Source organism: Falco biarmicus, chromosome 9, assembly GCF_023638135.1.
Source record: "Falco biarmicus isolate bFalBia1 chromosome 9, bFalBia1.pri, whole genome shotgun sequence".
NCBI classification, from domain to species: Eukaryota; Metazoa; Chordata; class Aves; order Falconiformes; family Falconidae; genus Falco; species Falco biarmicus.
In genome coordinates this window covers 30,257,155-30,270,139 of record NC_079296.1, presented here as the reverse complement: position 1 = coordinate 30,270,139, position 12,985 = coordinate 30,257,155, and the positions used below count along the sequence as shown (strand labels likewise).

The 12,985-nt window shown below is 36.5% G+C and overlaps 1 protein-coding gene across 3 annotated transcripts in view; it reads right to left on the bottom strand.

Moving 5' to 3' along the window:
• Window positions 1-12,985, bottom strand: part of PLCE1 (phospholipase C epsilon 1) — a 163,799-nt gene that overhangs the window by 59,020 nt on the left and 91,794 nt on the right. For all 3 annotated transcript variants that reach the window (XM_056351898.1, XM_056351897.1, XM_056351899.1), the window contains exon 4: window positions 2,648-2,964. In XM_056351898.1, the coding sequence (XP_056207873.1) occupies window positions 2,648-2,964 (317 nt within the window). The remainder of the gene's footprint in view (window positions 1-2,647; window positions 2,965-12,985) is intronic.

Below are 12,985 nucleotides of genomic sequence, written 5' to 3'. Positions count from 1 at the left end.
ACTGTAATTCATATTAAGCAACACTAACCGATAATAAATAGAACAGTTTAAACAAACAATTGGAAGATATTCATACTCTATGTTTCTCACCAGTAACAGTATTTAAATCATTCACATCTAGAAAACAACAGTTTTGCATCAGCCAACACATTTAAAGTATAAGGGAACCACGTGATGTTTCCCAGTATCTACAGCTTGATCTTGCACTCTGCAGTCAATGGGAGTTTGCAACCTGAGTCATGAATGGGGATTCTGGGAGTTACTGGAATATAAGTAGTAAATACCAGTAAAATTCATCTCAATAAGACAAATTTTACCCCCTACCTTTCACTTAAACTCACTTTTTAGATTGTTTTAATAATTTGAAAATATTTTCATCTTCATTATTTTTGTTAATTTATTTTATAATACTCCAGCAATGCCATGCAATCTAAGCTTCCATGAAAATGTCAGTATTTTTCCTATTAAATAAAGAAGTTCCTTCGTGTCAGAAAACAGCAGTTATTGGTGTCATTTTAAACACGTGTTATAAAGTGTTCCTTACTAATACGTAGTCAGAAAAATTACTAAAAATCATATTGCTTTATGAAAAATCCTCTATATACTATAATTGTTCATGTAACAGCATAATGGCATGAAATTATTTTTTTTCCCATTATGTATCAGAAGATTGTCATCCTAAAAGTCATTCTGGCTCCCACATTATAAATACACTTCAGTATTTCTATAGGCAATGCCAAAAAAAATCAGCCTGTGCTCACTGACTTTTGCCAACAAAAGCATGACTCTTTGCACAAGAATTTTTTTGCCATTTATAAACAAAGACATTTTGAAAGTTCACGCTTGTGATTGGCTATGGCAACTGATACACTCCATGGCAAGATAAAGCAGATAGTGATTTATAACAAGGAGTAAATACACACAATAATTCCATTTAAACATATAACATTATGTTTAAAAAAAGGTATGCCAGATTACACTTAAAATTATCCATTGCACTAAATATTATATAATCTATGCACCAGATATTCAGGAATTAATTCAAATTATATGAAAAATTATCCTGTGGTACTACCAAACAAGTAATGCCAAACTACAAAAATTACAAAGTCACAGACCTTTAACATTAAAAGATAATGTTGACTATTTCACCAGAAGGCAACTCTAATGCTAAAATTCTTACTGATGTAGAATAGTCTCAGGCATTTCTGACATGGCTTTCATTTTCACCACCTGCTTGCTCTTCAGTCCTGTGACTGCTTGGTGTCAGAACACAGGACAGTCAATCTAATTTGCACAGCTAACTGCAGAATGTCCTAACAAACTGCTCTGGCCTCGCACATCACCAGGCCATCCTAGAGCTTGACCACTTCACCTTTTTCCCACTGCCCTCACTATAGTGATGACCGTATGAGAAACACCACAGGGAGGAGAACCTTCGGTGGGTCAGCAGCTAAGTTTTCCTAAATACATTAACTACAGCTAATTAAACAATCTTTAGGCTCTGTCTAAAGACTGAATATTGTAGTTGCAACTTTTATTTATGTTCCCATAATATAATCAGGTGAGAGAAGCCGACATGTTTACACTATTTGAGTTCCTAAATCTCAGTAACGTGCAAGAAACAGGAACACTTTGAAACGCGCTAAATACTCAGACACTGATTCTTACTTGCCCAGCAAGCAGGAATTTCACTGGAGGTTAATACACATTCTACCTTATCTACTTAATTTTATGCTGTCTTTTTGTTACCTGCACAATTTTCATCTCTTACTAAAGCATGAGAACACAGTGGATAACATACCAGAAGAGCCTAAGCCAAGACTATCTCCATTTTATTCCACTTCTAAGAATGTAGAAACCACTAACATTGCATGTGGTTCACACAAAAAAGGAAGACAGAAATTATTCAATTTTTCTGCAGCTAAAACCTGAGGTTTTATTTGGGCAGTGTGTGTGTGTGTGTTTACTTTGGGGTTGGGTCTTTGGGGTGGATTGAATTTTCTTTAGTTTTCTCAATCTTTGATCAATTTTCTATCAAATTCATCAGAAGATCACCTTACTAAAAATAAAGTAAGATCTTAGTAAAGAACACACGATTTGGCTTACGGGAACATGTCATGACAAATGACACTTCCTTGTATAACAACACTGAAGACACACACAGTAATTAAATAAATAAATAGTGCAGATTAAATAACTAAATAGTGTAGTTATACAGAATACAGACACTTCCAGCTTATAATACTTCTGTGCTGACTCCTAAGATCATGCTTAGTCTACAAAAGCCCGAAACAAATAAATAAAACTCCAGCTCCTGAATAAAATACTAAGCTGACTGGAAGTATACCCCATACTGTCAGTACAAATACAAAGAAATACAAGTTTGTAATTTTTTTCCTCCTGTTTACTTTATAACATGCAAGAAAAACTGAAGCTGCAGTTTTCCAAACTCACTGAACAAATTGGTCACATAACTCCTATTCAGTTCAGTGGAAGTTATTTAGCTAAATCCCCTGGTCATCTTAACTTACGCTTTCAAAATCTGTCATTACAGCTAAATTAAGCTCTGAGCGATACAGGAAATAACTAACACACAAATCAGGTGACAACCCTTATGAAAAGTAATGTAAATGTTTTGTCTTACCTCATTAAACCTTGTCACAAGGTCGTCTACAGCATTACGTTCGCCATTGGGAGAAGAAAGAATAGTAGCAGATATGGAAGCTTTAATGGATGGCAGCTTGCTTTGACATTCAGTATTACCCAAATCCCTGGTTAAAAAGCAGAGGTAGTCAATGGGTAAGACTTTCCGGTAGAGCTCCTGCTCCTGCTCAGTCAGAATGCTGGCAACCTCCTCCGGGAACTGGATGAGGTGCTGCAGTTCGATCAGCTCTCTGCTGATACCAGCCACATTGGAGGGAAGGACGCTGGAGCCAGCCATAGATGTACACGCTTGACGTTCTAAAACAAAACAAATCAAAAAATTATTAGGTTTCACCTTTAACTTTTGGACCGGGCTGTGCAAAAGCAAGACAACTTGTTCCTTTTCTTCTGTTCAAGCGTTCATTCATTTACTCAGCAGTACACTATATTTAAACAACCCAACACGTTCTTTTAGTCCAGGTCTTTCTGCATATCTCTGTATCTAGTATAAGCTAGATAGCAGGTAACTGGGGCTTCTGAGGTTGTTAAACTACTTGCCAAAACACAGCTGCTTCCTGACTTCTCCAAACACCTGCTTCCGTTACCTGCAGTCTTGTCAAAATTCCAAATATAAGATCATCTGGGCAGCACGTGGCTCTGTTTTGCCTCAATATTAGAGTACATGGTACAAAGGGGTTTGAGGCCTTGACCGCGGCATCAGGACTGTACTGCCACAAGAAGTGATGTATAATGATCACATAAAACCCATGTGAGTCAGCCTATTTCTTCATATTCCTTATGCTATAAGATGCAATTTATTTGAGTTCACTGCATCATGAAACTAAATGTTTGAAGTTACAAAACATTTTTCATTCTTCTGGGAAAATGCATATATTCAGGAATGTTCTATCCATTATTACAAAACATTCATGGTAGTTTTATAATATCCTAGCAGTGATACTTCTTGAAAAATAAAACTTTTCCTAAGAAGGAAGAAGCCAAGCTTTGTAAGACCATGTGGAAAGCCTGAAACATCAACACAATGATTCCAAAACAGTATGAGTCTTCTGACTAGATAAGTTTAAAATGGGTTCTCTGAACAATACTTTTTCAAGGATTACTTAAATGTATAAACAGTCATAGTAGTGGGTTCTGTACTCTTCTTTCCCAGAAAGAGGAATATTATTTTTTTTTACATTGTTCACAAAATATCTTCAGACATTTTTTTGCATACATAATGGAGGTACATTCCAGATCTATCTTTTACTTCAACTTTTTAAGTATCAATAAACTCTCATTTCATAGAGGGAGCAAACATTCTTTCTGTTCTCTAAAAAAACCCAAGGTCATAATGACAGATTACAATTCATTCTCTTACAATAAACAAAATATGCTACATTAGGTTTCCCTTGCTACATTCATTTCATGCAAACTCTAGTATCAATCAATGGGAAATTAAAAGGACATAAAATTGCCTTTTCTACTAAAAGTCAAAAGATAAGTTACTGCAGTCCTAAAATAAAGCCTTTGGGCTAACAGAACCCGTTGAGAAATTTTTAAACACATAAAAGGCTTCTGAAAGAGCCAAAAAGTAATAGTTTCTAATTGTTACTAGTGAGGAAAAAAAAGTAATGGACTTAATCTTCAGCAACCAATATTCTGGTTACATAGTGAGGAATGGTATAACTAAGGCTAGTGAAGTATTGCTGTACAATATCTGCAGTTATCAAGAAATCTCTGTCACTGAAACTCCTGCAAGAAAGATCACAGGAAAAAAGACAGTTACAAACAAATGTTGACATGTTGATCCTGTTTTGGGCTGCAGGTGAAGTGCAATGAGCTTCTGCGTTTCCTTTCAGTCTCGCTTGCTTTGATTCTACATGAGACCCCGGTTGTTTTCTGCTTCAGTCTGTGTGGAACAACTCTGAAAGGCTTCACAAGAAAAAGCTCTTAAAGCTCAATTGCACTGTCCTTGACTTCGCAACAGAACATAAGCTTACAGCAAAGTAAAAACAATGCAAAATATAATGTTCATGTACTATTGCATGGACTGTAAATCGGCACAGTGCTTTCCATGTACAGCATTTGGTAACTACAGTTATAAAAACCTTGTATGTATCAATACAGTAGGAAAGGAAGGAGTAACTCTACAAGGAGCATGCCCAGTCCAGTAGCGACTGATGGAAGAGAGATCACACACAAGTGAAGATGGGCTGTTCCCCAATGCACTGCTTGCTGATGAGATTTAGGGGTGCATTCTCAGTAATTCACCCACATTCATACTTCCAACAGATCTATATTCCACATTGTCTCAGAACTCCAGCTTTGCTCAAAGACCTCAAAAACTGGCAAAGATTGACAGTGAATTTACAACAGGCTAGAGCACTGATCACGATCTTTTGCATACCACACTGCTTAAGTAAAATTCAGGCTCCATTGATTACAGCCTCCCACATCTAAGAACAAGGCTCAAACTACTCCAGTGACCAGAGGTAAGAAAGTGCCTCCACAGTGTATGTCCGGACTGCCAGAAACTACTAGGAATATCTCATTTCAATGTTATTTCACTAGACTGACTGCCCATTGATCAAGTCCAGCAGAAAGCTAATGCAGGGATTTTGAAAGCCTTTAATGAAAGTACTGTTAATGAAACCATCGTCACCCATAATGCAGGCTTCACAAGCCAGCTTCATTCTAACAGAAAAAAGCTTTCAAAAAGAAAATCTTTTTTGTGGAAGCTAAGCCAAGATGATTCAAGTCACAGGCTAAACAAGATCAGCCACTGGTGTTGCTGGATTTTGAAGATGACAGAAAATAAATCAAACTCTCCCCGATTCAAAAAACTGAATTTCAGACTAGGAACTAAACAAGCACTGCCTCTTTAATGCAAGAGCACATGGAAAAAGCTGCTGCAGCAAGAGTGCAGCTGATATCAAAGGAGAGGTGCACAGACCAAACAGAATTATGAAAGTCACAGCTCATAGCTAAAGTGTGGATATAAATACTGAAGAAATGGAAATATAACTTATTTCTGTTGACTATTTCTACACCTATAAATATTTCTTTTATCCATAATTCATATCTTTGCAAGGCTTGGTTGTTGACATATTTCACCTCTCCAGATTCTTATTTGTTATCTTTCCTCATTCCAGTTTTTTTCTCTTCTGTGTTTTATCACAGAAAATCCAGGATCCTCATTCTCAGCTTCACCATCCTCCATGATTTACACTCTGCACAAAAATCTACTCCTTTTACTTTCTTTTTATTTGCCTGTACCAAGCTAGTCTTTTTCTTGGACTGTATTTTGTCTCTTTTTCATATCTAAGACTTTTATCATTTTTCACACCAGTAACTGATCTACACCTCTCTGTTTCTGCTATAAAACTCCCTAACCACTCTCATCCTCAAAGTCCTCTAGCTTTGTATTGTCATTTTATGTTCTTCAGGAAATAGATCTTATCTTTCTGTGCTTCAAAGAAAGACCAGGTCCTTAGATTAACTTGCAGAAGGGAACTGCTTTCAGGCCAAAATCACAGTGAATTCTGTTATGGTTAAGGCAGGATACAGTCCTCACTAAAATTGGGTGCTGCTGCAGTGAACCATATTATTCTTTGTGCTCTACCACATCCAGTTAATGCTAAAGTTAGTAGAAGAAAACGAGGACCCTGACTATTCGTTTGCAAGTGTCTAAAACTGGAATTGATAGCTTTGCTTATCCTTCTGATAAACAACTGAAGCACATAACCTTTTAAATAGCAAGCACTGCTTTTATTAATCAAAACAAGATAACCTCTGCCTAGCTTTATAAAAGGACTCATGGGTTGACTTAATCATTGCTGATACACATGGCAACAAAAAGGTCTTATCTCCTCTAACAAAAGCATAATCTGTTTAAGAACGGGAGAAAAACACAGAATGCTTTCTTCAGGATACTATTCAGCCTAGGCTCATCATAAACTCTAAAAAACACTGTCTCAAGAACTAGTATTTTTTTTTCTGTAAGGTTTAGTATATTCTTCTATCAACAGATTAACTTCAACTTAACTCAACCTTTATTACTATAAACTTGGAATTTTGGTACATCTTGTATATGTATAGGCTGTACAAAGCTATATTGAAAAATTTCAAGTATGCAAGTATGTAAAACTATCTGTACATTTTTGTGTGTGTACACCAAAAAGTTTCAAGACAGTCTTGAAAAACTGTTTTCCTGGTGTTTTCCTCTATTGAACCATATTGTTCATATTTGCTATATAAGCCAGAGGTCGATTCAGTACAATATGAAAAACAGGGAGTTCACTTTAAAGAAAAAAGCAAATAAGACTTTTCTAAATAAAACTATGAAAAGATACTGCTAGAAGGCTAGTGTTAATTACCTGAAATCATTCATAGACTTTTTCCACATTTGTATGTTCTTAGTTGTGACATGTGATACATCGTAACAATAAAAGCAAAATTATCTGTACGTTTACCATATTTGCTGTAGAAGTAAAATTTCAAGGTGCTTATTTATTAAATTTTATTTCATCATGCACACAGATAATTAATACACAATATGATATATATAAATGTTGGGCTGCTGCCACCCATTTTCTCTAAGCAGAAATTCAATATTGGGTTTCAGCAAAGTAAGTGGAATTCATACAAAGACAGAAAGAAAATAAATACAGCCCTGACTGTAATCGCACCAATGTCAAATATGCTAATCCTGTGCAAAATTAGTTGCCAACCATGCAATTTGTACTTTGATAAAATCACATCATTTTCCATGTGAATTGTGACCAAGTAAGGACAGTGGTACAGAACTACTTTCATCCCAACTCAAACACAACTACTCTTACATTTGATACTTGTAGGAATGTGCTACATGTATGGCAGTACACCCAAGGAAAAGCCACTGTATTTTTTAAACAAACACAATCTCAGAAAAGTAAACCTGCCAAAAAGAAGAAAACTGACTTTCAACAAAGTTTGATAAATTGACAAATGAGATAATCAGATTTGCTTCTTAGTTTTATTTCTAGGTTGCTTTTCTTTCTGCACTTACTTTGCGGGAAAGAAGCATTCTCTCTACATCCAAAAACCAGCAACTTGAAAGCAGTGAAGTGAAAATTACAATCACTAAAAAAGCACTCACTCTCTAGAAGACTACTGGTGGAAGACCCTGTGATTATGACAAACTGTGTTCTAAAGCAGAAAACAGGTTTGAACAGCTGTAAGAATAAAATTAATTTTTCAGCCTATTATAACATCTTATTACTCGGTTGCTTTTAAGGTAACAGACTTTGCTTCCATGAAGTTATACTACTGTGACCAAGATTACACAAATATCTCAGAGGAGTATTTTTCTCACCTGGTATTAAAAGATAATAAAACAAATGGATTATAATAGAAACCTTTTTAACAAGCCACACTACAGACATCATAGAGACTGTATGCTTTAAGAGAACATATGGATTATGTTTACTCTAAGAAAATAAAAGTAGATCATGGGAAAAAAAAAACAAGAGAGCCACAGGTAAACAACTGTCAATATATGTAATACAGAAGTGTTCTGGTTAAAAAAAGAGGAAAAATACATTTAAAAACTCCCCTAAACAGAAGACACATATGTAATATATCACAGTTTAATTGAACACCAGCTTCAGACACAGACCAGCATAACTAGGATAGCGTATGTCCCTTGGATGTGACATATCTCAGTAACTTAATAACCAAACCAACAATCTTTTGTTAATTTCCTGTTCCTCTTCTGTATAATTAAAAACATATCTCTCGTTCTCTTTTAATGAACATGAATCCACTATTACCAATTTTGACTGCAAACAACTCCAGTATCAAAGGGCCTGATACTAAACTCAGTGGGAAGCTTGCCACAGAACAGGATCAAGTTCAAGTTTAATTTTACTGTAAAAACCACTGAAATTAATACATCCCATTTCTTCTTCAAATTTACTTGAGAGTCAAGTAATCAAAGAACTGGAAGATGCACATGCTCCCTCTCCACATCCATAAATCTAGCAATATGAGAGCTGCTTCTCAAAACTGCCTATCAGCAGGCATCATAAATTATTAGCAGAGGAGCTCTGGAGCTACAAGGTACTTGCACTAAATAAAACTGGTGTTCAGTATGACCTGAGTATCAGTAAGGAGAAGATAATACCCCAAGCAAAAGAGGTTTCCCAGATGATATCTTGAAGACAAGATTTAGCCAGGGTGTGTATGGAAAATAATTTATTAGACCAAGTGATATTACAGACACACTCCAGGGGCACAAAATCTTTTTGAGGTTTGGAATAGGAACAGCAAACTTCACAGCTAGTTTGAGAATACCTGTTTTGAGTTTAATTTGATCATGGTGATAGCAAGACATTGGAGAAGGTGATCTTGCAAGTCATTGCAAAGGGCCAGGTGAAAAAGGAAAAAAGGTAGAAATAACCTGTAGAGCAGAATTTTGCTGGAAATAGATCACTGAAACTGTAACACACATATTTCTATGGAGGCTGAGATTTTATTGTTGAATAGAGTTATGAAAGCACTGGAGAGGTTAGTGGTTTGTTTTGTTTTTTTTTAAAAAAAAGGCAGCAATCATATTGAGGTGTAATTGAATGAAATTACAATTATATGCCACAAAATCCTGGCTCATGAACTGACCAGCATAATGGAATTCAGCAAACAGAAAGATACAGAGTACTTGCAACAAAACTACTTGCTCTTAAAGTTACTTCTTACTTTAGGAAATTGCAAAGGGTTCTGATTTGAAAACCAGACTCCAAACTGTATCCTCTTCCTATCTTTTGCAATTATAGCATCAGTCAAATCAAATTCCAGCAAAAAACAGAAAGTACTGTATAGTTAGAGATTCAACAGGCCTATATAATTTCTGACGTGAAACAAATTTAAGTTGACTAAACAAATTACACACTTATCAGGACAGCTGAGATGTATAGGCATGGGAAAGATTCTCCCTCTCCCCCAAGCTGTGGACAAACACTCTCACAGGGTAAAATTATGCACAGAGAAACTTTCACTCCGATTTTAAAGCTGAATTAAAGAAGATCAACTTGAAGTACTTACATTACATACCAATCCTTACATTTTTCAGAACTTCCTACCCATAAGTATGAACTTGAAAACCTATTTAAACTCTGGTTGGATTCAGAAGAACCTGTTTGTAAACCAGATATATGAGCACTGACATAATATATGGAAGGAATTTAAAGCATCACCATGATTTCACCACACCTGAGACTTCCATGCCTGCCTCTATCATCCCTAGTGCACAGCTACACGCTGCCCTGCATAATTACATCCACACTTCTGCTCAGATTACCGGCAGACCATCCCCGGGCTTTTATTACTCCACCAGTCTGAGTCATTCACGGAAATATTTTGCAGCATACAAAAGAAGAACTTGGCTGCTTGTCCCTGAATTACCATATACTGTCAACACATTTAACCAACCATTTCCTGCTCTGTGTGCAATTTGGCTGGTACTGGCAACAGCTGATAGAAACCATCACAGACTTGTCCATAATAAATGGATCTGTTGGGTTTGCTTCTGGCTGTATACTCATCGGAAAAATAGCAGAAACAGTAATTTCGACTCTACCAAAACAGTAGCAGACCTCAGAACATAATTTATCCCATTTAACACTGATTTCATGGAACTAGCAAAGAGCTGAGACTGCATCCTCATGCAGACGCGGGATGACGAGCAGTGCCTCCAGATTATCTTGTAAGAGTCACTGTGATACTGTGGGTTAATCCCAGACAGCAAACATTTCTTCTGCACCTGAAATAATAGGCGTTGAAGGTAGCGCCTAACAAATTACCCCTACGCTACCACAGTAGCAAATGGATATCTCAGCTACAAAGAGCACTCAGTGCTATGCAAGATTTGGCTGAACACAGACACGTTCATAGACATTAAGGGGAGATGAATCAGCAGCGTGTATTGCCGAAAGTCAGAAGAGATACACCATCTACATATTTAGTCAGAAAGCAGCCTTATTGCTTCCAGTTTACATGTTTGGCAATAGGCCACCTGAGCCCTGCTAGTTTAGGGGACCTTCACCTATTGCTATAGTTCATGAAACTATATCTTGATTTCAGAACACCTGCCAGAACAAGGTTTAATTATAAATTTGGTAGGTAAGACAGTGAGCGTCCCATCAGCTGGACAAAAATTAGATTTCAAAAGCTATTTGATACCAACATGCCATCTGTCTTGCTGTGGCAAGTTGCAGCCCGTGCTGTGCAAGAGCAGACTCAAGATTTCATTGCTTCAGAGGCAACTATCATCATGAAGGCTGGGTGAAGGAATTCAGGGAAGCAAAGGCTGACTTGTAAGTCTACACCTTGATATCACAGTGTAACAGATATGTGGAAAGGCTGTAAAGAGGTTAATATGACACCGCCACGCTTGCTGTTGAACTGTTTTCAGCTTTTTCATTACTTTCTGCTAATCTAATCCCATCTAATGAATCCCTTCCTCTGCCAATCTCCTGGAGATGTTTTCAGAAATATTCCACTTACACATACATTTCACAAATCTTTCCCCTAACCGCTGTCACAGTACAGTCTATCAGAATGTTGACTCAAGCAACACACCAGCAGGACTCTTGATGCAGCATCTGCATTCAAGACCTTTTAAAATACTGAATATAAATACAGCTTAGCACATGGAATGCTAAGTTCAAATGCTAAATAAATGTATATATAAATTATGAGATAAAATCCAGCCCATAAGAAAGAAATGTTCAAAAGGGAAGATTTATGAGTTGACTTTGGAAGAAAGGAGTGTTCTAGAAAAAGAATGTACAGTTCTCACTGCAAAATGAACCAGTTACTGCCTGAGTTAAAGCAGACCCCAAGTTTTAACCTCACCCACAAAAACTGATACAAAGCACGTCCAAAATCAAAGCAGGAGTTTCTGCACACTGACAGAACAAAATTTCATTAAAACATATACAACTAAGTTAACTCAGCAATGGAGAAATACCCAGTGGTTAAACAGAGCACAAGAATCTCAGATCACGTTCCAATATTTGACTGTTTTGATCAAGATGGAACAAAGTTAAACTTACTTTGATTTTTTCCCACTTACATGAAGTACAAATTAAGTAATTTTTCAGTTTCAAGAATAAAACAACTCTGTTATAGATCAGTGAGAATAGAGAAAAGGTGAACAAAAATGCAATTTGAGGATACATATATACCTATGGAAAACAAGGATGTTAAAAATAACGTATACAAAGTTAGGTACCATTAAAGCAGAGACTCATGATCTTGATTTTTCACTTAACTGCAAAACTGCAACAACAGACATTTTCAATGTTTCAGAGCCTCAGCCCTCAGGTGTTACTTTTTAGCTTGAGGGCACTGGTCTGATGTGGAATCGGCAATCCCTGCAAGTAGTTACTGATCTGCTGTAGTTTGCTTCTTGGCTGCACAACTTGTAACAATTGCCACAAACACAAACTGCATTTTTGGCTTTAAAATCCTCAGAAACACATTTTGTAACAAACATCACCTTCCTTACTTTGGTCTCACCCTGAAGGTCAGATTACATGGGGCAGGAGACCCTTCAAGGATACTGGGGAAAGAGGAATGTCTGTTCTCACCTCGTCCGGTTATCCAAATACTACAGAGAATATTAATGCCTAAATTCAAAGAACTATTTCAATGAAAATTGTTTCGCTTTGGAAAACAATCATTAAGTAGAGGCCTTTAAGGTAAAACCAGTAAGAATGTTCACTATGGCTTCAGCGTCATACCAGATGAAGCAGATACTAAAACTGCCATTGATGTTAGTGATATATGATGAAGACTTGATGCCTATCAGGCAAATTAATTTTAAGTATAATTATGTCAAGGAATAACACGAGAATTAAGTAAAATCTGGTAAGTACAGTCTTTGTGATTAATGATTCCTGTCTTTTGAATCCAGTGCATGAAAGATGCTACCAGATTTTCCACATAAACCAAAAGGAGGCAAATCCGCTGCATAAGGTCTTTTGGTTATTATTCTTACTGATTATTGGAACAAAATTAATCCAAGTCACATCCAGCAAAAACAACAACACTTGATTAAATGTTCCTGATTTAAGCCCTGAAGCTTAGCAGTGAAAGAATTTTAAAGGAACATAGTACACTTCAAAAATGTTTGATTAATTCGGAGGTTTCATCATTCCAGCCTGCTTTCTGTAGTTACCTGAATAGAATCCGATCACAGAATCATTTAGATTCGAAAAGACCTTTAAGATCATTGAGTCCAATGTTAACTTAGTACTGCCAAGTCTACCACTAAACCATGTCCCTAAGTGCCACATCGTAA